The sequence below is a fragment of the Eumetopias jubatus genome, unplaced genomic scaffold (assembly GCF_037043125.1).
Source record: "Eumetopias jubatus isolate StellerSeaLion01/CBP00866 unplaced genomic scaffold, mEumJub1_p1.0 scaffold_8, whole genome shotgun sequence".
Taxonomy (NCBI): domain Eukaryota; kingdom Metazoa; phylum Chordata; class Mammalia; order Carnivora; family Otariidae; genus Eumetopias; species Eumetopias jubatus.
In genome coordinates this window covers 139080871-139108336 of record NW_028274814.1, presented here as the reverse complement: position 1 = coordinate 139108336, position 27466 = coordinate 139080871, and the positions used below count along the sequence as shown (strand labels likewise).

At 59.3% G+C, this 27466-nt stretch overlaps 1 protein-coding gene and 1 long non-coding RNA gene across 2 annotated transcripts in view; both read left to right on the top strand.

Annotated features, from left to right (window-relative positions):
* The first annotated feature begins 529 nt into the window (after positions 1 to 529).
* Positions 530 to 1376, top strand: LOC114218465 (uncharacterized). Its single transcript, XR_003611202.1, has 2 exons — positions 530 to 752; positions 881 to 1376. It is a non-coding gene; the product is annotated as an uncharacterized LOC114218465 (long non-coding RNA).
* Positions 1377 to 7879: 6503 nt separating this feature from the next.
* The window catches only part of CELSR1 (cadherin EGF LAG seven-pass G-type receptor 1), a 139117-nt gene continuing 119530 nt past the window's right edge, over positions 7880 to 27466 (top strand). Inside the window, exon 1 of the mRNA XM_088025411.1 lies at positions 7880 to 11489. Coding sequence (XP_087881537.1) covers positions 7880 to 11489 — 3610 coding nt within the window. The remainder of the gene's footprint in view (positions 11490 to 27466) is intronic.

Sequence of the window (27466 nt, the reverse complement as noted above, 5' to 3'; positions counted from 1 at the left end):
CCTCTGAGCAACTGTCCTTCCCTCCTCCTCTGGGGAACCAGAGCCAGGAGGCCTGTGTAGTGTTCCCAACACGTGCACGTGGCAGGCGGCTGGACTCTGGTGTTGAGTGCTAAGGAGCTGGGGTGAGCAGACATTCATTCCATCATGACAATGGCAAAAATAGCACCGGTCTTTCAGTCACTGCTCACAGGAGCTGGTCCCTCCCGGGTGGAATGTCCCTCCCTGCTGTATGCTTTTGTCTCTCAGACGAGGACATAGGACACCAAGGTCCCTCCCGGGGAGGGGACTCATGCAGGAAGAGGCAAAGCGACAGGGTTAGCTCCCAGGCTTTGCCGTCCCGGTGTGGAAAGCTTCCTTTTCATTTTTTTCTTTTTTAATTTTTAAGAAGATACAATTGGAATTTGGGGACTTTCTTTACCTCGTCTGTAAAGTTCCTGTAGAGTCACTGATGAAATCATGCTTGCTCACGGTCACATGCTCATCTTCCCTGCACCCTGGGAATGTTTTGCAAGCTGAGCAAGAGAAATAAACAAGGAGGGGTGCCTCCCAGATCACTCTCTTCCCTCCGAGAGGGACATGGGGAGATAGAAGCTTCCTGAGGGAGACATGGGGGCCTTTTCCATCTCTGCCTCCCCACAGCCCCAGGGGGTGCTGCACACAGTGCTTCTCACTTAAACACTGGATCCTGCACATGCGGACCCTCTGTTGACAAAAAGCCTTCAAGGAAGAAGGCCCCGGGGTGTGCTCCCCAGGTGAGTCGGGGAAGGAGACCCTGGTGGGGGGGGGGGAGTGGGAGGAGCCCTGTTGCTGGGCTCTGTCGCCCGGGGGGGGGGGGGGACCTTGATGGTTCTATGTCCCACAACCCCACTTTTACTCCAAGGGCAAGTCCTGCTCACTCCCTCCCAAAGCTCAGCCCAGCTCTGATGACTTCTCCCACCTCCACGGCCGCACCAGTCCCATCAGGATGCCTGGACTGTGGCCCTGGCCTTCCAAACCCACCTCTGATCAGCCCGGGGGGATGGTGGGAAGGCAAAGATCTGCATCACTGCATCTCCTGTACTCGCTGCCTGAGGTCTTCCCATCAGACGCACAAGAAAAACCCAAGTCCTGGCTGGGGTCCACGTGAGCCCCTGCCACTCACTGTCCTCCACCCCCGTGGCCTCAGACACCCCTAGCACACACACACCTGCCTCAGGCCCTTTGCACTTGTTATCGGTCCTGCCTGGAATGTGCCTCTCCCAGATGTTCCCCAGGCCTGTTTGTCACCTGGCCGGGAGGCTTTCGCAGATCACCTCACCTCAAAGAGCTCTCCCATCACTTTGTCCCCATTACTCCACTTCATTTTCTTTAAAAAAATAAAGAATAATTTCAAAACAGATTTTGTGTGCAATTTAAAAAAACTTATTTGTTTTTTTTAAGATTTTATTTATTTATTAGACAGAGAGCGAGAGAGACAGAGCAGAAGCAGTGGGGACTGGCAGAGGGAGAGGGAGAAGCAGGAAGCCCAATGCGAGACTCGATCCCAGGACGCTGCGATCATGACCTGAGCTGAAGGCAGATGCTTCACCAACGGACCCACCCGGGTGCCCCTGTGTGCAATTTCTTTAGGGAGAAATGTCTTGCCTTTTCTTCCTCCTTTTAAAAGGAAGGGAGGGTATTCAAAAAAGTCAAAAAGTGGAAACAAACCACATACCCATCAGGTGATGAATGGCTACACAAACATGGTGTATTCGTACAACAGGGTATCATACAGCCATAAAAGGAACAAAGTCCTGATTTGTGGAGGATCCTTGAAAACATGCTGCTCAGTGAAAGGAGCCAGCCACAAAAGGCCACAGATTGTAGGGTCCCATTTATAGGAGATGTCCACTTATAGCAGAGGCAGAGAGTAGACAAGTGGTTACAGGGAGGTGGGGGGGAGACTGCTAATGGTATGAGCTTCTTTTCAGGGCGATGACAACGTTCTGGAATTTGACAGTGGTGCTGATTGCACAACTTTGCAAATATACTAAAAAACACTGAGTCGTATACCTTAAAATGGGTGAATTTTATGCTGTGTAAAATATATCCTTTTCTTAAAAAGACTTTATTTTATTTATTTATTTGTCAGAGAGAGAGAGAGAGAGAGCACGAGCAGGGGGAGCGGCAAAGGCAGAGGGAGAAGCAGGCTCCCCACTGAGCAGGGAGCCCAACGCGGGACTCGATCCCAGGACCCAGAGGTCATGACCTGAGCCGAAGGCAGCTGCCCAGGCGTCCCTGTGTAAAATATATCCTTAAAAAAAGAAGGGAGATATGCAGAGGGAAAAAGAATCAAGGAAGACGATGTGCTTCCCCACACTGGCTTCGAGATGTGGGTGTGGGGGGGGGCAGGAAATGACAGAATTAAGTACCTCCACACTGTGCGGGGCCAGCCAAGTGCTGAGTCTTCGGGGCGGCACCGGCATCCCCCCCTCCCACCACCGAAGCAGTCTCGGCTCGGCTCCATCACTCCCTTCTGAGGCCTTCCTCGGTCCTTGGGAAGCCCCCTCGGGCCCTCTCCCTTCCCCTGCAGGGGCTCGGACTGGATTGTCCCTTCCTGGTCTGCCAGCTCAGGTCATTCTCTGGGGCTTGGTGACCAGATCAGACCCGAGGTGTTTGAGTTTGAATTCCAGCACCTGCACCGCGCCCCCCAGCCGCATGTGCCATGTGCTCTGAGCCTCAGTTTACCACGTGTCCAGCAGAGGGGGAGGGGCCCCCCTAGCCTGCGGAGAGCCTCAGGAGCCCCAGCTTGGCCGTGTGGTCAGGAGGCTGTGTGGCCCAGCAGGGGCTGCGTGCTCCCCAGGCTGCAGCAGCTGTGTGCGCACCGGTGCTCACACTCGGGCCTGTTGCCATCTGGCCATCTGCTCCCTGAGGGCGCTTGATGGGCCCCTGTGCAGGGAGGGAGGCGGTGGGGCAGCGACTGTGCTCGGCCACTAGAGGCCAGTGCAGCCCGAGGGGGGCCAGGTGAGCCTGCCAGGACTGGCTCAGGGCTCTCGGGGCCAAGGGTGGGGCCGAGCAGCCCGGACCATGTGCCCACCACCCTGTGCTCGTGGTACTTCCAGTCAGCCTGGAGCCTGGGACTGCAGGGCCTGCCCAGCCTGCTTGCAGAGGCTTCCAGAACCTTCCTGGAGCTGAGGCCTGGCCAGGGACAGGCCTGGTGCAGACTGGTCAGGTGCTGGCCTCTCAGGGAGCACCTGAGGGAGTCAAGCTCCCAGGAGGGACCCTCACCTAGGGGCCCCAAGGGCCCCAAACCCCAGTCCAAGGGCCTGGGAGCCTGAAACAAACTGCAGCATTTCTATTTAGAAGGTTCTGGCAACTTGCAACCAGGACAACAATTTGATTTTTTGTCATAAGGATATCTGGGTCGTTCAGGGAAGCGCTAGTACATGAAAGTTTTTTTTTTTTTTTTTAAAGATTTTATTTATTTATTTGAGAGAGAGAGAGAATGAGAGATAGAAAGCATGAGAGGGAAGAGGGTCAGAGGGAGAAGCAGACTCCCCGCTGAGCAGGAAGCCCGATGCGGGACTCGATCCCGGGACTCCAGGATCATGACCTGAGCTGAAGGCAGTCGCTTAACCAACTGAGCCACCCAGGCGCCCTACATGAAAGTTCTTGACTAGGTTCCAAATCCCCTTCACCCTCCTGCTTCTACCAACATTCTGATTCAGTCAAGGTCTCCTCTTTGTTCCCTGTTTTGACTTTTGGGATTTCCCACCAGTCAAACCCCACAAAAGGCGAGGGCCACTTGGGGGGGGCGTTGGAAGAGGGGCTTGACCAACTGTTTGTAAGAGGTTTTTCCCTCTGAATTCCAAAAAACAGAGCAAAGTGGGGGTCCCAGCTTTTCGGCTCTCCCCACTGGGGTGTTTCTTTGATCTCCTCACCACTTAAAGGTTGGCTTAGGGATTTTTTTGTGCAAGGAACAGATTCTGGAATTCACATGAGTTCTGGTTTGAGCCCCTAGCAAAAAATGTCTCGAGATGCTTTTTTTTTTTCATTTTTTTTCGAGATGCTTTTGAGAACATGAACAACACTAGAGATCCACAGCTTCTGCCTTAAAATAATTTTTTTTTTTTTTAAAGACTCACTTTGGTGGCTCAGTCGGTTAAGCGGCTGCCTGCGGCTCAGGTCATGATCCCAGGGTCCCGGGATCGAGTCCTGCATCGGGTACCTTGCTCAGCGGGGAGTCTGCTTCTCCCTCTCCTTCTGCGGCTCCCCCTGCTTGTGCTCTCTCGCTTTTCTCTGTCAAATAAATACATAAAATATCTTAAAAAAAAAAAAGTGTAGAGCACTCACTTCCCGTGCAGCAGTGCAGGGGTGTGTGCAAAATATAAACGTCAATTACATTCCCTGCGCCCCTGAGCCTGAGGAGGGGCGGCCGCCCCAGGCACAGGCACCATTGCTAACCTCCAAGCTCCTCCCGCTCAGGTGTGACCCCCCCCCCAGCCCCAGAGGGGCCCCAGAGTCAATGAGTGGGCGCTTGGTCCGCAGAGATGGTGGGCATGTGGGGGAAGGGAGGAGAGTGCTTAGAGCCACCCCCTGGGGGAAGGGCAGGTGAGCTGGACACAGCCCCACAGGTGGTGCCAGACAGGCGACTTGGGAGCCCCTCCCAGGCACCTGCCTTTGCCAACCCCAGCGAAGGGGGATTTCTGTGAACACAGAGTGGACTGGAACAGGGGCTGAGCACAGACAGCCCCGCCGTGCCCCACCCCCCACCCACCCCACCCCCACCCCGCCCAGGGAAACTGGATGAAAGTCCCAGTCTCTGCCTCTCCATGAGCAGGCACATGGGCATGCAGCCTTCAGCTCACGATTGCAGCCATGAGCACTGAGACAGTGATGAAACAGTCATGACCCATGACCTCGTGCTCAGTGACAATGACACAGTAGCAGGAAAGGTTAGCCCCCTGGTAGATCTGCACCCAAACCAGGCCTGTGCCAGTCTCTTTATGCAGTCTTTTTTTTTTTTTTTCCTTTTTACGTAATCTCTACACCCAACGTGGGCCTTGAACTCACGACCCCGAGATCAAGAGTTGCACACTCCACCGACTGAGCCGGCCCGGGGCCCCTTTGCGGCCTTAATAATCCTGCAACAACACTAGGAATCTAGACTACTCTTGTCTCCAGTATCTCCTCCAGACTTAGGCCCTGGTGAAGGTCACACAACTACTTAGTGGCAGAACTGGAACGTGACCCCTGCAAGGCGCCAGCCCTTTGAGATGTATGCTGTTCTGCTCACGCAGCTGGAGTCCCTGCGTCAGGGCCGGAGCTGGAGCCGTTTTTACCCCCATCCCCACTCTTTCATGCTGTGGGCACTGCACGCGTGCACATAGGACGGTGCATCAAGCATGTGTGCAGAGTTCACTGTATGATCATAAAGCCAACACTCCACGAACCCTTGTGTGCCCTGCTCCCCAGCGCTTCTCCTGACCTGGCTCAGGTCACCCCCTTGCAGTTCCCGAATCTTTCGCCTGTTGGTGTGCATTACTAAACATGCAGTTTGGGCCTGCTTGGGACCCGTATGTGACTGGAACAGCGGCGTCTCTCGGCCTTTCCCGGGACATCACGTTAGGGAGATCTGTCCATGCGTTCCTTCCTTCCCCGTCCCTGGGACCAGGAAGTGGCACAGAGCAGTCCCTGCGGTTACCTTGCAGCCTGCAGGTGTCTTATTCCAGGAAGGCATGCCCACACCCAAACTCCTTCACTGCATTTGAATTTTCAAAAACCAGCAAGCACAGTGCAACAGAACCTTTTGTTTATATGAACCCAACCCAACCTGTTTAAGTCCCATTGAGAGAGAGGCACTCTGGAGTTCTCTCAGCCCAAGTCCCCCTGCTCTCCCCTCACCCTGGCCTTGGAGCTTTCCACTGCAAAGCTCTAGCCTCCAGGTCCTCACTGCACTCCCCACCCTCAAACTCCTGCCCTTTGATCCTCCCCATCTGAGAGGAAGGACAGACCCAGGATGTCCTGGACATTCACACTTGAAGGATGAACTTTTCTCCTTCCTCCCCCTCCCTCCACGCACACATTTCCCCCAAAGGGCTTGCCAGTGGAAACTCCCAGATTAAAAGATTCTAAAGCAAATCTACATTTAAGGCTAATAAGCTCTTTAAGTCTTGCTAATGGGAAGAAAATGCTCATATTTGGCTTTGGCCTAAAGACACTGTAATAGGTAACTTTGAGCAATATTGTTTGAGTTAATTTTTTGCCGCCCCCCACCCCCGTCTGCACTCAGCTCGGAAATGCAGCGGCAGGAACCTCCCCGGTCCAAAGGACCTGCTTGAACATCTCTCACCCCTATCTTTCTACCGGACCAACCCGGTGGAGCCTTCCGGGATAAAGAGACTCCACTTGACGGGGCCGAGGGGCTGGAGAGGGGTCCTGGAGCCCCGAGCTCTACCGAGGGCAAGGGCATCTTCCCAGCCGGGGGTGGCACAGTCCTAAGGCCCCTCGGGAGGTGGGGTGTCGTACAGTCCTAACCCCCGTCCTCCAAGCCGTGCTCCGCAGGAGGGGGGGTCCGCTTAGTATAAAGCTCCCACCCCCATCTGTTTCCCGCAGAAGGCTGAGGTGCGGAGGTCAGTTTCAAAGCCCCCCCCCCCCCGCCCCGGTCTTCCCCGCAGGCGGTGAAAGGGGCGCTGCCACACTTCCTAAGTCTCCCGCAGGTGGCTCTCCGCTCCCGGCCGCCGCGCTTCGGGAGGAGCCGGGAGGCCCTGGGACCCGGACCGCGCGTCCACGAACGCTCCGGCTGGTCGCCTCCAATGTCCCCACTCCAAATCCCAAATGTCAACCCAGGCTGTTTTCCTTTTCGTTTCTTGAAACCCGGTGGGACCCGATCCGGTTAGTTGCCGATTGCGTTTCAAAGTTTTGTCGGGGTGAAGCATTTTAGCCTCCCGCGTCGTGCTGTGAATGTGTAACCTTCCTCCAGCCGTTGCCGCAGTCCCCGACCCGGGGCGGGCAATCAGGCCCCCTCCCGGGCACCTCAGCACCCGCCCTCTCCCCCCCCCCACCCCCCGGGTCCAACCTGCGCGGCGGCCCGGGCGGCGCTCTCCGCGGATCAGTTCTGCCCGCCTGGTGGTGGGTGGGGGGGGTTTCGGCCCGCGCCCCGCCCGGGACCAGCAGAGCCAACGCCCCACTGGTAGCGGCCGCCGGGGGGCCCCCCTGCCCCGCCTTTCCCGGCCCGGCTCCCTCGGCCCCGCCCCCCGGGGAGGTCCGGTGGGGAGGCCGCAGGGGAGTGGGCCCAGCCTCCAGCCCCCGCCCCGGCTGCGCCCCCGCGTCTCCATAGCGATCCTCCCGGCGCGCACCTCCGGGCAGGCTCCCCCCGGGGCTGAACAATACGCGGCTGGGCCGGGGGCGGGGCCCAGCTGGGCCGGGGGCGGGGAGAGCGCGGGCAGAGGGGGCGCCGGCCGAGCGCACCGCCCAGGCAGCAGCCGGCCGCCCGGGTCCCAGCGGCGCGGTGCGGCCCAGCTCGCTACGGGAGCGCTGCCCCCGCCCTGCTCCGGGCCCGCCCCGCTTCCCACGCCGCCCGGCTGAGCCCGCGCGGGAACCACCTGGAACCGCCGGGAGCCGCCGCCGCCGCAGGTTGATGCGCGGCGCCCTCCCGGGACGCGCAGAGGAGCCATCTTGAAACCAACTTCGCAAACTTTCGCAAAGTGCTCTCGAAGTGGAAGCTGCGGGGGAGACCGGGAGCGCGGCCCCCGGTGTCCCCGCCGGGGCCCCCGGGGAGGCAGGGCGCGGGCCGCCCCGAGGGCCCGGCGCGGGGCGCGCAGGAGCCCTCCCCCGGCCGCGCCGGGTGGATGCGGAGCCGCGCCGGGTGCATGGATTGTGCTCGGGCGCCCAGCTCGGGCTCGGGCTCGGGCTCCGGGCCATGGCGCCGCCGCCGCCTCCCGTGTTGCCCGCGCTGCTGCTCTTGGCTACGGCTGCCGCCCTACCCGCGCTGGGGCTGCGGGCGGCCGCCTGGGAGCTGCGCGTGCCCGGCGGCGCCCGCGCCTTTGCCCTCGGGCCAGGCTGGACCTACGCGCTGGACGCCGCGCGCACGCCCCGGGAGCTGCGGGAGCTGCTGGACGTGAGCCGAGACGGGCGACTGGCGGGGCGGCGGCGCGGGCCGGGCGCGGGGCCCCGGGGCTGCGTGCGCCTGGGGGGCGGCCCGCTGCCGCTGCTCGTCCGCCTGGCGGCCCGCGGCGCCCCGACGGCGCTGAGCCTCCGCCTGAGGGTGCGCGCGCCTGGCCCCGGTTGCGGCGCCCGGCTCCGGCGCCGACGTGCCACCAGCGCGGAGCTGCGGGCGCGGGCTGTGCTCACGGTGTCGGGGCCCGGCGCAGTGCTCTGCTTCCCGGCCCCGGGCGGCGGCGACAGTGGCGGGGCCCCGCTGCACTCGGCGCTCGCGGCCCTGACCACCTTCCCCGCCTGTAGCTGCCCGCCGTACCCCGGATCCCGCTGCCCACGCCGATCCGTTTGCCTGCCGCCCGGGGGCTCGGCCCGCCTGCGCCAGCTGTGCGCCCTGCGGCGCGGGGCCGGCGCCATCCAGGTGGAGCTGGCGCTGGAGGCGGCCGCGGGGACGCCCTCCCCGACGTTGTCGCTGTCGCAGTCGCCGCCGACCCAGCCCCAGGCCGGGGCCGTGCCGGCGCGGCGGGCTCGGCGGGGCGCTGGCGGGAGCACGACCCCTCAGTTCCCGCTGCCTAGCTACCAAGTATCTGTGCCCGAGAACGAGCCGGCGGGCACCACGGTCATCGAGCTGCGCGCTCACGACCCGGACGAGGGCGAGGCGGGGCGCCTGAGCTACCAGATGGAGGCACTGTTCGATGAGCGCTCCAATGGCTACTTCCTCATCGACACCGCCACCGGCGCGGTGAGCACGGCCCGCGCACTGGACCGCGAGACCAAGGACACGCATGTGCTCAAGGTGAGCGCTGTGGACCATGGCTCACCGCGGCGCTCGGCCGCCACCTACCTCACCGTCACAGTGAGCGACACCAACGACCACAGTCCGGTCTTCGAGCAGTCCGAGTACCGTGAGCGCGTGCGTGAGAACCTCGAGGTGGGCTACGAGGTGCTGACCATCCGTGCCACCGATGGCGACGCGCCCTCCAACGCCAACATGCGCTACCGCCTGCTGGAGGGCGCGGGTGGCGTTTTCGAGATCGACGCCCGCTCGGGCGTGGTGCGCACCCGGGCGGCGGTGGACCGGGAGGGAGCCGCTGCCTACCAGCTGCTGGTGGAGGCCAACGACCAGGGCCGCAACCCGGGCCCGCTCAGCGCCACCGCTACCGTCCACATAGTGGTGGAGGATGAGAATGACAACTACCCCCAGTTCAGCGAGAAGCGCTACCTGGTGCAGGTGCCCGAGGATGTGGCAGTCAACACACCTGTGCTGCGAGTGCAGGCCACGGATCGAGACCAGGGGCAGAACGCGGCCGTCCATTACAGCATCGTCAGCGGGAACCTGAAGGGGCAGTTCTACCTGCATTCTTTGAGCGGCAGCCTGGACGTGATCAACCCACTGGACTTTGAGGCCATCAGGGAGTATACGCTCCGCATCAAGGCCCAGGATGGGGGCCGGCCTCCACTCATCAATTCCTCGGGACTGGTCTTGGTGCAGGTGCTGGACGTGAACGACAATGCCCCCATCTTTGTGAGCAGCCCCTTCCAGGCAGCTGTGCTGGAAAACGTGCCTCTCGGCCACTCCGTGCTGCACATTCAGGCGGTGGACGCAGACGCAGGTGAGAACGCCCGACTGCGCTATCGCCTGGTGGACACCGTGTCGACCTCCCTGGGCGGTGGCGGTCCTGTGTCCCAGGACCCTGCCTCTCCCCCGGACTTCCCTTTCCAGATCCACAACAGCTCTGGCTGGATCACCGTGTGCGCGGAGCTGGACCGCGAGGAGGTGGAGCACTATAGCTTCGGGGTGGAGGCGGTGGACCATGGCTCGCCGGCCATGAGCTCCTCGGCCAGCGTGTCCATCACGGTGCTGGACGTAAATGACAACGACCCGGTGTTCACACAGCCCGTGTACGAGCTGCGTCTGAATGAGGACGCCGCGGTGGGGAGCAGCGTGCTGACCCTGCGGGCGCGCGACCGGGACGCCAACAGCGTGATCACCTACCAGCTCACCGGCGGCAACACCCGCAACCGCTTTGCCCTCAGCAGCCAGAGTGGTGGTGGCCTCATAACCCTGGCGCTGCCGCTGGACTACAAGCAGGAGCGGCAGTACGTGCTGGCGGTGACCGCGTCCGACGGCACCCGCTCGCACACCGCGCAGGTCTTCATCAATGTCACCGACGCCAATACCCACCGGCCAGTCTTCCAGAGCTCACACTACACCGTGAGTGTCAGTGAGGACCGGCCGGTGGGCACCTCCATTGCCACCATCAGTGCCACCGACGAGGACACAGGTGAAAACGCACGCATCACCTACGTGCTGGAGGACCCTGTTCCACAGTTCCGCATCGACCCAGACACTGGCATCATCTACACCATGACTGAGCTGGACTATGAGGACCAAGCCGCCTACACGCTGGCCATCACCGCTCGGGACAATGGCATCCCTCAAAAGTCCGACACTACCTCCCTGGAGATCCTCATCCTCGATGCCAACGACAACGCACCCCGCTTCCTGCGGGACTTCTACCAGGGTTCCGTCTTTGAGGATGCGCCACCGTCCACCAGCGTCCTCCAGGTCTCTGCCACAGATCGGGACTCAGGTCCCAACGGCCGTCTGCTGTACACCTTCCAGGGTGGGGACGACGGTGATGGGGACTTCTACATCGAGCCCACGTCCGGCGTGATCCGTACTCAGCGCCGGCTCGACCGGGAGAATGTGGCCGTGTACAGCCTCCGGGCCCTGGCTGTGGACCGGGGGAGCCCCACACCCCTCAGTGTCTCGGTGGACATCCAGGTGAGCGTCTTGGACATTAATGACAACCCCCCAGTGTTTGAGAGGGACGAGCTGGAGCTGTTTGTGGAGGAGAACAGCCCTGTGGGGTCCGTGGTGGCAAGGATTCGTGCCAATGACCCCGATGAAGGCCCCAATGCCCAGATCATGTATCAGATCGTGGAGGGCAATGTGCCCGAGGTCTTCCAGCTGGACCTGCTGAGCGGTGACCTGCGTGCCCTGGCTGAGCTGGACTTCGAGGTCCGGCGGGATTACGTGCTGGTGGTGCAGGCCACCTCGGCCCCGCTGGTGAGCCGGGCCACCGTGCACATCCGCCTCCTGGACCAGAATGACAACCCGCCTGTGCTGCCCGACTTCCAGATCCTCTTCAACAACTACGTCACCAATAAGTCCAACAGTTTCCCCACGGGCGTGATCGGCCGCATTCCGGCGCACGACCCTGACCTCTCAGACAGCCTCAACTACACCTTCCTGCAGGGCAATGAGCTCCAGCTGCTGCTGCTGGACCCCGCCACGGGCGAGCTGCAGCTCAGCCGGGACCTGGACAACAATCGGCCGCTGGAGGCGCTCATGGAGGTGTCTGTTTCTGGTGAGTGGCCGCCCGGAGAGCCGCAGGGACCTGCCGGGGGCCTGCCCAACGTGCCGGGGCGCATTTGGGCAAGGCCCAGGCAACTCTTTGGGGATCCGTGGCCTCCAGTTGGATGGTTGGTGCCGTGAGCTGGGGGCGTGCTCCCCACCTAGGCCAAGGGAGTGGGAGGGGTACGACACTGCTTCCGTCAGCACTTTTGCTGGGAGCAGGCCTGGGCTGCTTCAAGTTCAAGACTGGGGCGTTTTTTTGGCGCTTTCCTCAGCGGGCTGTGCTCCCGATTGTGCTATTAAAAGTTGGTCTCCCGGGTTATCTGAGTTGTCTGGTTTGCCTGGCGATGCTCTCAGTCAGCCCTCTGCCTGTCTGGAAAGATCAAAGGTCACTGCCCACCCCATGTGCTGGATGGAAATTGCTGGATGGTTCCCTGAGTCACCCTGTAATATGGCTGGAGTTCGGTCCTGTGGTGTCTCTTTTCTGTCTCCTCCAGATAATAACAATCCGACTTATGTGTGCTCGTCTGTCGGGGAGCTCTTTGAAAAGCATAGCCTCGTTTGATCTTGGCTTCTGCTCCTGGACACGGGCTTATAATTTGGGTGTTACTTAGAGGCCTGCCCAGTTTGGTGGTGGAGCCAGTGTGGGAATCCAGCTGGCCCGTTCTGGGGCTGGAGGTGAGCAGAAGAGCGAGGAGGTCTCAGCTCAGCCAGCCAAACGCTTGGCAGCAAAGTGTTGGTGCTCCATGCTGCCGACCCCCGAGTGCCGGACAGGGCCTGCAGGGCCAGGGAGAGGGGACAAATAGGGGGTGTGGGAATTGGGAGACACAGTGGCTCCTTAAGGGGGCCTACCTGTGGACAGGGTCGGCTGGTGCAGACAGGTGACCTTAATCATGAGACCAAACTATCACCAAGAAAGGCAATGTTTCGGTTGACGTATTTAAACAATAAATTATTACAACACAGTATCACTGTGGGAGCCCTGCAAGAATTAAAACATAAATTCTCTGATTTGTTTTGTTTTCACGGTTGGTTATCAGTCGTTATATGCCAAGGGTTGGGTAGCAAACAGGTTCCTGTTTCAGCTGTTTGCTTATAAGATCCGGAACTTACAGGTCCAGTTTTGAAGTGATGCAATCCTTCACCAAGGGTTTTGGCAGCGTAGTCTGTCTGCAGGTGAATATTTTAGGTTTTGTGAAGTTGTGAATATGCGTGGGGAATACGGAAGAGGCCCTTAGGGGAAATTGTTAACCAGGGTTATGGGTATTCCAGGCAATGACCAGTTACCAAAAAAAGTCTCTTTCCTAAATTCCCATTTGCATTTGCTTAATTTTGTTTCCTCATACTGCTTTATCTGCTAGATACAACAGCATGGGAAACAGCCCGTGCAGAAACGACGTGGCAACATCGTGGGGTTTTGATTGCACAGGGGCCACACGGGGCTTTAGTGGGAACCGTGCGTGTGGAAGCAAGGATGTTGTGTGCGCCTGAGGCATCAGGAATGTGGGCCCCCCTGTGGCAGCCGGATAACAGGGCTTAGGGTGGATTTCATTCACCAGAGGGTAGTTAACTGAGAGATGGCTTGCCCACCTGGAGGGCTCTGGGCTGGGCCCACAGTCGAAGGTGGGCTGGGGGTCCATGCTACATATAGGGGACTGTCTCGATGGTCTCAGTGACCCAGGGCCAGGCTCCAATCCTTCGGCGACACAATGCTTCCGCCACTCAGGCACTGGGCCTCCTGTGGGGATCCCGCCAGGAATAGATGGTTCCTTTTCCCTGGGCTCTGATCGGAGAGCAGGCAGTTTTAAAAACTCTAGCACTTACACAGACACTTAGGTGAGCAGCGTTAGGCTTCTTGCCTCCAGGAAGATTCCCGAGGAGTGCGTTGCTGCATTGACTATTCCGGTGCCCAGTCCGCGCTGGGGTCTGAAGTGGGCACCTTGGGGTGCACTATGACCCTCAGACCACTTGACTGCTGCTGAGTGCTCAGGCGAAGCCCATGGCTGGAAACTCAAATCTGTGATTCCAAATAGCAGAGCATTGCGTAGAAACAGAACAGAACAGAAAGATCAGTCTTTGAATGAACCCAGGTGGATTCTTAGGTTTTGTAAAGGAACAATGGAGAAAGCTGTTGTTTGGGACTCACACACCCTGTTTTCATTGAAGTGTTATTGGCTTTTCGGAATTTACAGCCATGCCCTAAAGCCTCTGATGCATTATTACCGCCCTCGAGGTGCTGGACGGAGGGGTTCTGTGAGAGCCAGACCTGTGGGAGCCAGGCCGGTGGTGGGAAGGGCTGCGTGCCCCCAGCAGAGGAGCCTGCTGGGAAGGTGCACAAGGGGGAGGGCCTGAGATGGCCAGGCAGGGGGGAGGGCCTGCAGGAGGGAGGGCTGTGCGGGGGCGGGGGGGGGCTGTGCAGGGGGAAGGGCCTGCAGGGGGAAGGGCTGTGTAGGGGGGGAGGGCCTGCAGGGGGAAGGGCTGTGCAGGGGGGAGGGCCTGCAGGGGGAAGGGCTGTGCGGGGGGGGGGGGGGGCTGTGCAGGGGGGAGGGCCTGCAGAGGGTGTGGCTCCAGGAGAGAGCAGCTGAGGGAGGGGCCGGGGGACTGGGAGGGCCTTTCCTTTTGCCAGGCCAGGGGTTTTAGTTGGCAGGAGCACTTGGACTGTAAGTAGATAGTACTGATGATTTTACATAGCCGTGGGGAACAGAACACCGTTTGAAAATGGTTTTGAATTCAGAAATAGTCACATTCAAATAACTGCCATTTTTGGAGGACATCCAGCATCCAGCCATACAAAATGCTCATTTTCTATGCGACGGTTTTTGAATGAGATTTAAAATTCTGTGACTGGGACCTTTTTATGGATGTTGTATAAAAGCCGTGTTTGCGTTTTTCAAAGTGGTATGGCCGCCGACCTAGTGGGACCCTTCAAGCACCAAATGCTTTTCTCTAATCTTTCTAGATGTCAGTTTTTAGTAACATCGTCATTTTTAATCCAGCTTGAACATGTGTGTGCCTGTGGGGTTAGGGCCTTACGGCGTGCATTACAGAACGTGGCACTTGGTGGCAAACGACCCCGCGTTTGTGGGCATTGCCGACTGGTGGATGTGGGAATGTCAGCATGTGTGGGGTAAGAACGACCAGTCGGCGAGTGGCTCCGACACGTCGGAAAACAGTGCAACGCGGTGAAATGAGATTGAGCAACCTCGGGGCGCCTGGGTGGCTTAGTCGGTTGAGCCTCAGACTCCTGATCTCAGCTCAGGTCTTGATCTCGGGGTCTTGAGATCAAGCCCCGCGTCGGGCTCCTTGCTGGGTGTGGAGCCTACTTAAAAAAAAAAATAAAAAAAGATTGAGCAAGCTTTCAGTGATTTACCTTGGTGGGGAGTGTATGGCATAAAGCCGCCTAGGCCTGATGAAGCTTTAGAAAGTATTTGCCTTGTTAAATACAGGATATCGTGCGGACTTTTCCACAGGTGATTGCAGACGAGGAAGTAAGGGGTTGGCCGCCGTACCAGGCAGCACCTGGATGCTTGGTGTTAGAGTTCGTCCCAGATCTCACGGGAGAAAAGGGTCGACCAGCTGAAGCCTTTGAAGCTGTTGAGCTGGATTCTCCTCTGACGCCCAATGCCCCGGGAGAGTTCGGTGCTTCTCACAGCTGGTTAGCATCGAAGGGCTTTCCGTACTCTGGGGGTAGTCACTTGCTAGCACACTTTCAGGAACACTGGCTCCGAACCTAAAAGTGTATTTATTGTTTCACTGAGCACCTACTCTGTGCCAGGCCCTAGAGAGCCAGTGTGGCCCTGTTCTCCCGGAAGTTGGCTGGGGACAGAGGATCGGATGAACGCGGAACACAGAAACTGAGATGGAGGGGAGGGAGGTGCAGGCGGAGGGGGGTGTGGGGACTCCCGGTCATGCGCACGAAGCGCCTTCCTGGGGGGGGGGGCGGGTGTGGTGGAAAGCCCCTGACCTGCAGAGGGCTGACTCTGGAGGCTTTGGTGACCTTTCTGGGAGATTTGGGGGAGAAGCGGGCGTGTCTGAGCTGCCGATGGGGAGGTGGCTCTAGGCGGTGAGCTGGGAGGGTGGAGGGAAGCGTGGGGGTGGCCGAGGAGCGTGGGTGGACAAGGTGGGGTCTGTGAGCTTAGACGGTGGGATGTGGGGGCGATGGTGGGCTTGATCGGCCCATGTGCTCCGTCCACCGGGGCCTCCCCAGGCACTGCCTGTCTGCACGTGGCATGATCCTCCAGGGGTACACCAGGCCCCCTGGGGCCTGACGGCAGCTGCTTGTGGGGGCAGTGCTGGGATCTGAACTGGCATGGTGGCTTCCAAGCCATGTTCTCTCAGAATACACCGGCTCCAGGAGCATGAGAATGAGGTGAGGGAGGGACACTCACTGAGCCAGGGGTCCTTGCAGGGGAGTCTGGCCTTGGGGGCGGGGGAAGACCAGGAGACGATGCGGCTGGGGCACCTTTGACCTTTGTCACTTCGGACACGCAGGTCTGGGCAGGAGAGGCCAGCTGGAGTCCTGGCCAGAGGTGGTCAGCAGGGCCTCAGGGGTGACAGAGAGAGGACAGTCGTGGCAGGGGGTGCTCAGTGACCCGTCCGCAGGGGTGTGAGGGCATTCGGGCAGGGGGTGCGTATGACGGGAATGGGACGCAGGTGCAGCCTCGAGGAGCCATGGCCCAAGTGGCCCGTGGGCAGGGACGGATCAGCATCAGAGCTAGAGCAGGCATAACCACACGTGAGGGAAGAGCTGGAGGGTCTGGGGCTCTGGGGGCTGAGGGTCCCGAAGTGGGTCACCCGTGGGGGTCGGGGAGCCTGGGGGACAGAGATATGGCTCGAATTAACCAAAGGGAGGTCCTTGGTGGCCTCCATGAGAGCCCGAGTGGTGGGGCGCTGGGCGGCCCCTCTGAGGAGCAGAGGAGAGGCTCACAGGGGTGAGGGAGCAGGGCCGAGGGCAGGGGGTTGGCCACGGGGACGTGGAGCCTGCACTGGCCCAGGCTGGGTTGAGGGCTGGGAGGACTTGGCGGGGTAACACGCACCACCACACTGGCCGTGCGGTCCCTCCACCTGCCTGCGTGGGCATTCACCTAGTGGGGGCGCTAGCACCTTCCGGGGGCACCGGCACTGAGGGAGACGCCTCGATGGCAATGCAGTGCCCGCTGTGGCCACGCTGAGTGTGGACAGGGCTGCCCGGGAGGGTCGCTTCTACTTCTCTTTGACTCACAGGACCTGTGATGGGGGAGCAGGGGGTCAGGGGGCTGGGGCAGCCCGCCTTAGCACTGGTTACCAGGCGACATGAAGTCTCCTGGTGGTCCCACCTACCACCTAGAGCCACAGGGAGACTCTTTAAATGTGGGAAGAGCCACAGGCAGGTAGGCCCTCGGAAGGAGGACGGGGGATGCAGAGCTCATGTTTGGAAGTCGACTGACATTGTGGTTTGTTGGTGACGCCCAGGCTCCATCCAGGACCCGGTGCCCCTGTTGGACAGCCCGCTCGGGGCCGGGCGGGCGCACACACCTGCCCCTGGTGACGCCCGAGAGCAGAAACCTGTGCAGGAACCAGGTTGGTGGGACGGGGGCTGCCTGGGCCTGGCAGCCATGGCTGTGCCCCGCGGAGCGTGTTGTGTGGCACAGGGCCACAGGCCTCCACCCTGCCAGCACTCGGATGCAAACAGAAGTAGATTTTATCGTGTGGGGCAGAGCATATGGAAAATATTCCTGAATTTGGCATGATTCTTCTCCGCTTCACAGCCTAGAGGGTCATAGTTTTCTGGTGTTTCTTCTTGTCCTGTAAACTGAACATGCAGGTTTGTATGAAAGCCAGAGGATTCCTGGATCCCAAAGGGATGGAGTGAATGACCTCCCGCTTTCTGCGGTTTGTTTTGGGAGGCTCACTGGGGTGACCTGAGGATGCGTGGCATGGTTGGGGTCCCACATTGTCAGGGTCAGGGAACTGGCCTTGAGTTGATGATGGGGACCCCCTCTGCTTTTCCCCTGTGAGCCTGAGCCTCGTACACAGTAGGTGCTCTGCAGTGGCTGTGGGTTATTTATGGACTGAGCCAGAGGGGCCTAGGGGGAGGGTCCCCCTGCAGAGACCGCAGCGGCTCTTCTGCCCTCTGTCGGGACCGGGGGAGGAACACAGAAGACAGGTTACCCCCACCCACCACTTTGGGTTCCTCTGTGCCTTGCCTGGGGCTTGGCCCTGGGGGAAAGGTCTACTCCCATGGCTGATTCTTGTGCTTTTGCTTCAGGTAAGGACTTGTGGATACCTTGGTAATCGGTTCCCCTTTTTGGGTGTGAACATTCCAGAGCTGGGAAAAGCCTGTCGCCAGCCCTTCATCATTCTATCACTCCAGCGAGCGTCCCCTGACGTCCTGGAGATGGGCCATGATTCTTTCTTAAACACGCACACAGAAGTGTGTGCACGTGCCCACATGCATGCACACACACATGTGGACACACATGCACGGCACAAGGCACACATATGCACAAACACACACACGTGCACACAGAGACACATGCACACACGTGGACATGCACACGGACACAGGTACACATGCATACATGCACATACACACACGTGGACACACATGCACACGTACACAGGTACACATGCACACACGTGGACACATTCACACGGACACGGGTACACATACACATGCGCACACATGCACACGGACACAGGTACACGTGCACACGTGCACACAGACACATGCACAAACACGCACACATGCACACACACGTGGACACATGCACATGGACACAGGTACACATGCACACACGTGCACACAGGCACGCACACATGCGCACACATGGACACGCACATGGACACAGGTACACATGCATACATGCACAAACATGCACACACATGGATAATGCACACACATGCACACACGTGGACACACATGCACACGGAAACAGGTACGCACACACGCACACACATGCACACAGACACAGGTACGCATACATGTAGAAACACACACATGCAAACACGTGTACACATATACACACGACAGGTACACATACACACACAAATACACAAGTACGCATGTGTATACACACACACACACGCACAAATAATACACAGACACACACACACAGTTTAACCGACTACCTTGGAGGCAGACCGTGTAGCATACGCTTTCCATCCAGCCACCCCGACCTGACACACCGTGTCCACCTTTGCAGTCGCGGTGGGGTCACGGCTGGTCTGGTGATCCCTTCGGGCCGGGGCCGGGGCCGTGGTGCCGGGCTTGAGAGTGTACCGTGGACCATGGGCCTCCCGTGAAAGGGGTTGCGCTAGCCTTTAGTTTACGGGTCAGCCACCAGATATCGAGACAACAAGTGTTCCAGGTGCCTGGCCGGTCCTCCACAGTGGCCGCTGGGATAGACCCCGTGGCGACTTTGCCACAGCTGCGTCCACGGTGCGCCATCGGGGGAGGTGCACAGCAGGCGAGCCCTGGTCTGCTGTGCTTTCTGCACTAATCTGTGGGACAGGGAATGGTCCCTCCACCTTCCAGGTGGGAAACGGGTGGGAAAGGACACACCACCTGCTTTGTCGTTGTGTGGAAATGTTAGAGGGGACACGAGCTGGCCAAGCCCCCGTCCCTGCCACCCCCGTGTCAGATTGTCAGGCCTGGCCCCCAGTAGCTGCGAATGATGGTGCCGGTTTGCTCTCTTGGGGTGTTTGGATTGTTCCCGACCCCCCAAGGTGGCCCAGGGGAGGGGGGCTTCCTGGCCTTGAGGGGCCTTGCTGGCTTCCCGGGTCCTAACCTCCTCTCCCCCTCCCCACAGGGCACTCCCCGCGAGGACATGGAGCAGGGGCTCTGTGCCTCAGTTTCCCCTGGCACAGACTAGCAGACGCCATCTGCAGGGTGTGGTGAGGGTGCCCTGGGTCTGCTTGTGTACTCCGGACGTGGCAGGAGTAGCTGGCCTTCTGTTCCCTTTCCTGTGGCCTGACTTTTCCCTCCGGCTCTTGGTTGAGCAGCTGCGAGGGGTGAGGGCGGCCTCCTGTACTGCCTGGGGGAGGCTGTTCCTCCTCCGTGTCCGTCTGTCTGTCCTTCCTGCCTCTCCTCTTGCTTCCCACACGCCGGATGGTGGGGGAGGTCTGTCTGCTTTGGAGGGGGAGGCAGGCGACTCAGGAGAGGGGCTTGGTGCCGTGACCCTCCCCCACCTACCCTGACCCCGGAGGCAGAGGCCATGGGTCTGGCAGGACGTTGGGACCCCAGAGCCTTGGTCTAGGGCTTCAAGCGCCTGTGAAACCTTGAGGGGACAGTGTGGTCCAGCGGTGGGTGGCCTCCTGTCAGTGGGCCTCCTGCGCTCAGGAGGCAAGAGCTGTGTGAGTCCAGCCGAGTCCCTGAGCGGTTGTGGACCAGCCGCGGGGCCCTGAGCTGCTGAGTCCCAGCCCCGCGCCGTCGTCCGGCCGCCCCTCCCCTGCCGTCTCGTGTCTGCTGAGAGTGCCCAAACTTTTGGTCCCTCCACCCCTCCGGTCTTCTCCTCTGCCCGCCTCCTTCTCTCCCCTGGGGCTTGGAGGCCAGGGGGTCAGTGCCTGACCTCTGCAGACCTGGGAGGAGACTGGCGGCCTCTGAGGCAGGACGACGCCCCGAGCGGTGGCCGTCTAAGAGCCTGTCACCCCGCTGCCTGGGTCTGTGTGCCCCCTCCCCAGAGTCCACCTCGTCATCTTGCTGGAAACCTGAGAGTCCCTATTTCCTAGGCAAAGACACAGAGGCTGCAGAGCTCCCAGTGGTAGGTCCCAGTCTATAACCACGGGGACCCCGCTGCCGGCCAGTGGCCAAGGCCTACGAGGAGGAGCTGTGTGTGACAGTAGCCCTGGGGACCCAGGTCTGGGGATCACCCAGAACAGGAGGGCTGTGCGTCACGTGGGCATCATGCCTGATTCCATGGCAGCACTCTGGTGAGCAGGGGTGCAGCCGCTGCACAATGAGGGAAAAGGGGGTCCTGGCCACTGTCCCTGAGTCTTTGAGGGCCTCCTGTGGTGGAGCTGTGGAGCGCAGGACCCACGTGCATCAGGTGCATGGAGGGACCTGAGCCAGTGCAGTGGTCAGGGTCAGAGGCAGCGGGGAGGTGGACAGCATTTCGGAGCTCATGCTGAACTGGCTGACACGCCCTTGGGGGCCCTCCAGCTTCGAGAGTACAGATTCTCCTGGCCAGGGACTGACCGACCTTCCTTCCTTCCTTCTCTCCTTTCCTCCCTCTATCCAATAATCAAGATTTTTCCTTCTTTTTCAATAGTCTGTTTTCACTTCCAGTTCTGTTTGGTTTTTTGTTTTTTTCTAATTTAAAATCTATCTAATCTAAGTGATACTCGGTTAGGGTAAACCTCGAGCAGCTAGTTCAAACAGAGTCATGTGCTATTTTAGCATTCAGAGATAAGAACTCTCTTGCAGGGCAATAAACTTTTATCAGCGAGTTGACTGTTGAAGGACCGTGGTCACAGAGTGAAGCTGTTCTGCGGGGCAGCCCCACTTTGGAGCCAGCCATGCCCGGCTGTGGTCTCTGCAGTCGTCCCTTGCTGCGCTCTGACGCCTCGCCGGTGTTGGACAGAGCATGGGGTTTCCCTGGCAGTGAAGCCCAGATGGCACCCTGAGTGCTGATTGCTAACGCTGGTCAGGTCAGCCCCCTCTGGGCCTCGGTGTCCCCACTGGAACGAGGTGTTGGGATGGCCATCGCCCAGGACCCCTGTCCTGACTCCAACCCTGGAATCACGCTGTCGGTGAAGGATCAGAAGAGCAGAGACCCAGCGTGAGGGTCTGGCTGTGTTTGGGAGACCTTTTTTTTTGTCACGAACACTGAAGGTGCTGAGAAATTACTTCGTTTAAAAGCTGTTATGAAGTATTTGCGAATCACATATCTGGTAATGGGTTACTATCTAGAATATGTAAAGAACTTCCGCAACTCGACAGTGGAGAAATAAAGAATCCAATTAAAAAATAGACAAAGGACTCGGTTAGACATTTTTCCAGTGAAGACGTACGCACGGCCAACAGACACATGAAAAGATGCTCCACGTCACTCATCCTCAGGAACAGGCCAATCAGAACCGCAACGAGATATCACCCTACACCTTTAGGATGGCTGTTATAAAAACAAGAAGAGTAGAAAGTAAGACATGGCTGCAATAGGGAAGAATTGGACCCTCATGCCCTGTGGGTGGGAAGGAAAAATGGTGCAGCCACTGTGGAAAACAGTACGGCGGTTCCTCAAAGAATTAAACCTGGAATTAAACCTAAATCCTATTAGGATCCAGGAGTCCCACCTCTGGGGATAGACGCAGAAGTAAAAAGCAGGGCCTGGACCAGATACTTGCATCCTCATGCTCACGGCGGCGGGTTCACGATAATCAAGAGGGGGAGGCCCCCCGGTGTCCACGGGCGGATGACTGGGTAAGCTGTGGCGGTGTATCCATGCAGTGGGGTTTTATTCAGCCTTGAAAGGGAGGAAGATTGGGGCCCGTGTTACAACATGGGTGAAAACTTAGGACCTTGTGCTCTGTGAATAAGCCAGACACGAGAGGACCCACGTGGTAGGAGACAATGAAGATCCCAGGGTAGTGGCGCTCGTGGAGACCCAAAGTAGGATGGCAGTTGCCAGGCCTGGGGGGAGGGGGGCGCTGAGTGCCTAAAGGGGGCAGGGTTTTAGTTCTGCAAGATGAAGAGAGTCTGGAGACCCATGGGGGTGATGGTTGTGCAGCAGCGGGGATGTGCTTAATGCCACTAAACTGTACACTTAAACATGTTGACGTGTTAAATTTTGTGTGTATTTTACCACACACACACACACACACACACACACACACACACACACACACACACACACACACACACACACAAGCTAGTAAAACTCAACTGTTCTGACCACTCCGGTGCTGGACGTGTGGGAGCAGGCGCCGCTTGCTGTGGTTTCAGGCGCTGTTTCCACCGGAGCTGAGCAGCCCCACCCGGCCCCCTTTTGTCCTGTCCCCGTTCTGTGCATTTCTGAATTCTCCGCTGGTGTCCTGACGTCGTCCACAGCCAGGGGGGTGGGCACTTTAGTCTGATTTTTGTGTCTGAACATGTGTGAAATCTCTCTGGTGTTTGTGTGCTGGAAGCTGCAGGATGAACATGTACCTTGTTTTAAAAGCCCTGGGTGAGAGGAAGGGTCCTCGGGGCGCTGGGTGCAGCCCAGCCTCGGGGGGAGATAGATGGGCTGGGGGCTGGGGATTCAGGCCCGCCCCCACTGCCTGGGGAGAGGAGGCCTGTGAGGGTGTGCGCCGGACCGCTGTGCGTCCTTGCACATGGGGGGCCCTCTGCTCTCACCACCAGCCTCACCACGTGACCGGGTCTTGGGTCTTGGGTTCAGTACCACTTGGTCCATGTGCAGGTTTAGGCGTATTTATTGGCATTTTAACATGTTTGAGCAACTGGGCTTGATCTTTCTCCTCTTTCATTTTTTTTTAAAGGATTTATTTATTTGGCAGGGAGAGACATGGTGAGAGAGGGAACACAGGCAGGGGGGAGTGGGAGAGGGAGAGGGAGAAGCAGGCTTCCCGCCGAGCAGGGAGCCCGGTGCGGGGCTCGATCCCAGGACCCCAGGGTCATGACTTGAGCTGAAGGCAGACACTCAACCAACTGAGCCACCCAGGCGCCCCTCTCCTCGTTCGTTTTTATCAAGGTGAAACTCACCACGTTAAAGCGTATAGTTCTGTAGGCATTTGGTGCATTCACTGCTCCCACCTCTGTCCCCTAAAGCCCTTTTGTCACCCCAGAGGAGACCCCGGACCCATCCCAGTCACGCCCCAGCCCCTGGGAAGGAGCAGCAGTCAGCTTTCGGTCTCCGTGGCTGTCGGAGCGGCAGAATCGCTCCCCCCGTGCGGGCTCCCGTGTCTGGCTGCTTTCGCCGAGCGCCTCGCCTGCAGGCTCACCCGCCTGGTGGCCTGCATCAGTGCCTCATCCCCTGCCTGTCGGCTCTTTGGGGCGAGCAACCTGGGACGCCCCGCTGGAGCCACCACAGCCACCAGACTGCCACGGATAGGTCACTAGAGGTAGTAGAGCAACCTCGGAAAACTGGAATATTCCATGGGAAAGGTGGGGGGGGGCAGTCATTTGGGAGCACCGGACACAGTGTTAGCTCCGAGGATGATGCCCTGAGAGGTGAGGAGCCACGCGAGGGTCACAAACATGCACTCCCTTTGTCTGTAACTTTATAGCTCCTGGGAGTTCCGGGGTCTTCTGTGACTCAGCCCTGTTTTCAAGTCACCGGTGCCACCTCCGTGAGAGAGTGGGGTCACCAAAGGAGGTACCCGGATCAGGACAGGTAGCAGCCCCAGTCCCACAGGCCCGGGTTTATGGGATGCAGGGGGAGGTGACTTCTACGTAAGCACAGCAGTGAACATTGCAGGTTGGGGAGACTTAGGGAGCTCAGGAGCGAGCAGGGTCGTGGGTCAAACTGAAGGGTGGGGCCAAGGGGCTGAGTGCTGGTGAGTGGCCCCAGTCAGGGGCTTGGAAGCTACAGCTTCTTGCGGAGGTAGGTGAGGCCTTCTCAGGAACGGATTGAGCTCATTGGTGCTGAGCAGAATTATCCCGGGGCCTCAGGCGCTGGAGTCTGCAAGGCGGTAGGGTCAGGGGTCCTCCGAGTTCTGAGGCAGAGATGAGGGCAGTGTCTTGGGATTGCTTTTGGCTGTGCTTTGTGAGATCCCTGCTGGGCCCATCCTCTGCCTCTTGTGCTGATTCTGGAGCTTGTGTGCAGAGAGGGTTTGAATTTCGGGTTTGTTGCCCTGCGCAACGTGAAAACGTGGAACACAAGCTCCCTCTCTGTGCACTTCCCGGAAGGTTCTGCTTCCCCTACAGATCTTTACAGGCTTCCACCTGGGCTCAGTCCAGGCTTCGAGGGAGCCGGAGGAGCTGCGAGGGAACGGAGGGGAGGTCTGGTGAGGGGCCAGGCCCAGTTCTGTTTGGCCCCGTCCCTCAAGGCGACAGGCTTGCTGCGTCAGCTTCCTGGGGCTGTAACATAGCACCCCAAACCAGTAGCTCAAGACAACAGAAATTTACTCTTTCACCGCTCAGGAGGCCAGAAATCTGAAATCAAGGTGTCGGCAGGGCAGCCTTCAGAGGGAAGGCTCTAGGGGAGGCTCCTTCCTGCCTCTTCCAGCTCCCGGTGGCCCCAGGATCCTTGGCTTGCTCAGGCTCACCTCAGCTAGGCTTCCGTTGTCACCTGGCCTTCTCCCTGCGTGTGGCCTGTGCGCTTTCCCTTGTGTAAGGACACCAGTCCTGCAGAATTAAGGGCCCACCCTACTGCTCTCCGACCCCATCTTAATTGATCTCTCTCTTCTTCTTCTTAAGTAGGCTCCATGCCAAGCGTGGAGCCCAACGCGGGGCTTGAACTCACGACCCTGTGATCAAGACCTGAGCTGAGATCAAGAGTCAGACGCTTAACTGACTGAGCCACCCTCCCGCCCCCTTAATTTATATCTTCATTACATCTGCAAAGGCCCTATTTCCAAATTGGGTCGCACTCACAAGTACTGGGGGTTAGGACTTCAACATCTGTTTTTGGGGCCCACAGTTCAACCCACTGCAGCACCTGCCTTCATGTTCAGGCGCACAGCTTGTGTTCGGTGGGATGACGGAGCTCTGCTTTGCCAATGGGACCCACAGCTTGGCCGCCGGAGCGGTCTCCCCCGCCTGTGATGCCACGTGACCCATCGGGTTCCTGCCCCTTTGCCCTCTTCTCTCCTGGGACTCCTCCCAGGAGACTGAGCAGTGCACCGGGTAGGGCTCCCGACTGCCCGCATCACTTGGGGGATGAGAGGGGCGTTGGCTGAGTGCTCTTGCCTCCGGGCATCACGTAGGAAGCAGCAGGGTGCGGAGCGTGTGTGCAGAAATAAACAGCAGCACAGAGGTGCGTGGGGCAGGTAGCAGGGTCTGAGGTGACCGCACACCCTGCCTCACCCTTTACGCCTCGACGCTACGTGACACAGCGGGGGGGGAGGCGCCTTTGCAACTTAGCTCTCTCCCCTAAGCATGGAAAATTCTCTAATGTGTAATTCAACGTTCCCCAAATCTTCAAAGAGGAAAGAATGGAAAATATTAAGGTTTATTGTTCTGAGCGGTTTCCTACGCATCCGGCACGCGGCCGTCGGGGGTCAGGGGCGTGAGCGTGTGTGTGAGCGTGTGTGTGTGTGTGTGTGTGCAGGGCAGGAAGCCCAGCGATGAGTTAGAGCGTGTTGACCAGGGCGCCGCGCCGTGCAGCAAATATGCCCGAGAAAGCAGGCAGGGGCTGGGCCCGGGGGCCGGGGTGGGGGGCGCACGTCAGCGGCTGGGCTCTGCACCCGGACAGCGCCGCTTTTCGCCAGGTAGAAAGTGACCAGTGCTAGGGGAGTCTGTCTGTGGGGAGAACCAGGCGGGGCGGCCCCGGAGGCAGGAAGCCGGGGCCTCAGGGCCGGCACAGCTGTCCGAGAGGCCCCGGTTTGGCCTGGGAAATCCATCGTGTTTGTGGCAGGGATTCTGTTTCCCCTCCTCTTGTTTGTGCTGCCCGTTGGCCTGGCGTTTTTTGACCCAACAGTGAAGTTGGAACAGTGTGAAAGTGGGCCCAGCTCCTTTCCCTGCAGCCGGGGGAACTGAGGCCGGGGAGCCCCCGGAGGGGTTGTCCCCTGTCTGTGCAATGGCCCATCCAGAGCGGGCCTGCCTCGGCCAGGACACTGGATTCTTCCACAGAAACAGCATCCCCGCCTCTGAGCTCCTGGAAGCTGACAACCCCAGCCTCCGAGTCTCCCTTATAACCGCTGCTTAGAAAACCCGAAAAGAGCGTCTTGTGGCGTGCCTGGCCGCAACACGGGTTTCGGTGGGAGCCCGGGGCTCGGGGGCAGGTGGATTTGGGAAGCAGGGAGGGACGTGAGGTGGTTAGCGCACAGCTTCCCCTCCCGGCCCTCGGGGTGTTGCCTGTGTTCCGAAGAGTTGTTTTTAACGCCGCGCCGCTGCGTGCAAACTGGTGGGAGCCCGAGAGAGGGGGCTCTGCTGCCCCGGAGCCGAAGGAGCACGCGGGCGGGAGGTGGCCGGGAAACCCCCGGGGGGTGTTGATGGGCCCAGAAGGGGCTCAACCTGTGTCCTGCCCTGTTTGGTTTGACGAGATCAGACCGGGGCCGCGGGCCTGTGGCGTTCTGTGGGTCGGCTCTGCAGCACTCTCATGGGAAGCGTCGTTAACGGACCCCTCAGCCGCCTGCGTTTCCGATTCCTGAGGGCAGGCTTGTTCCCTTGTGCTCGAGACAGGCCACTGCACACACACGAAATGCACCCACTTCGCCGTCTCCAGGTGGACAAGCCGGTGGCGTTTAGGACATTCACACAACCTGCACCCCCATCGGTGCTGTTAAGTTCCAGAACGGTTTCCTCACTACCCCCTTGTCTGCTTTTTGGTTTACTTTGTTGTTATTTGAAGAGATATGGTCAAAGGACAGAACTTATCTGTGCCAACAGATCGGGATGGGTTGCTGTCAGCAGCGTGGTGGGTGCCTGTCTGGCGGGAAGGGAGACGGGTGTCCCCCCTCATCCTCAGGGGGCGTGGGGTGGTGCGTGCCAGGATGGGGGAGGAGGGGCGGCTGGAGGGGCCGGCTGTAGCCGAGGGCCAGGTAGTTCTGTCTGTCTGCACAGGGCCTGAGCCTGGAGCTTCTGCCTCGAGAGCCGGAAACACAACCTTAGGGTCTTTGCCTCCATCCCTTGCGTCCGGCCCCTCAGCCGGCACTGGAGTTGCTGGCTGTCCCTGTTTGCGGGGGCCCCGAGGCGCCTCAGACTGTGGAACTGCAGTTCTGAGATGGGGAAGGGCCTCGGCAAAGCAGGCCGGGTGGGTTTCCTTGCTGTTATCTCGCTGGACGGTCCCTTTCACCTGATGCCCTGGACTCCATCGGAGCCTTGGGCCTTCAGCCCAGGTGCCCCCAGCTGGTGCTGACCGGGCCCCTTCCTGAACCGCCAGACTGTCCGTGTGACCCCTAAGTGTGGCTCCA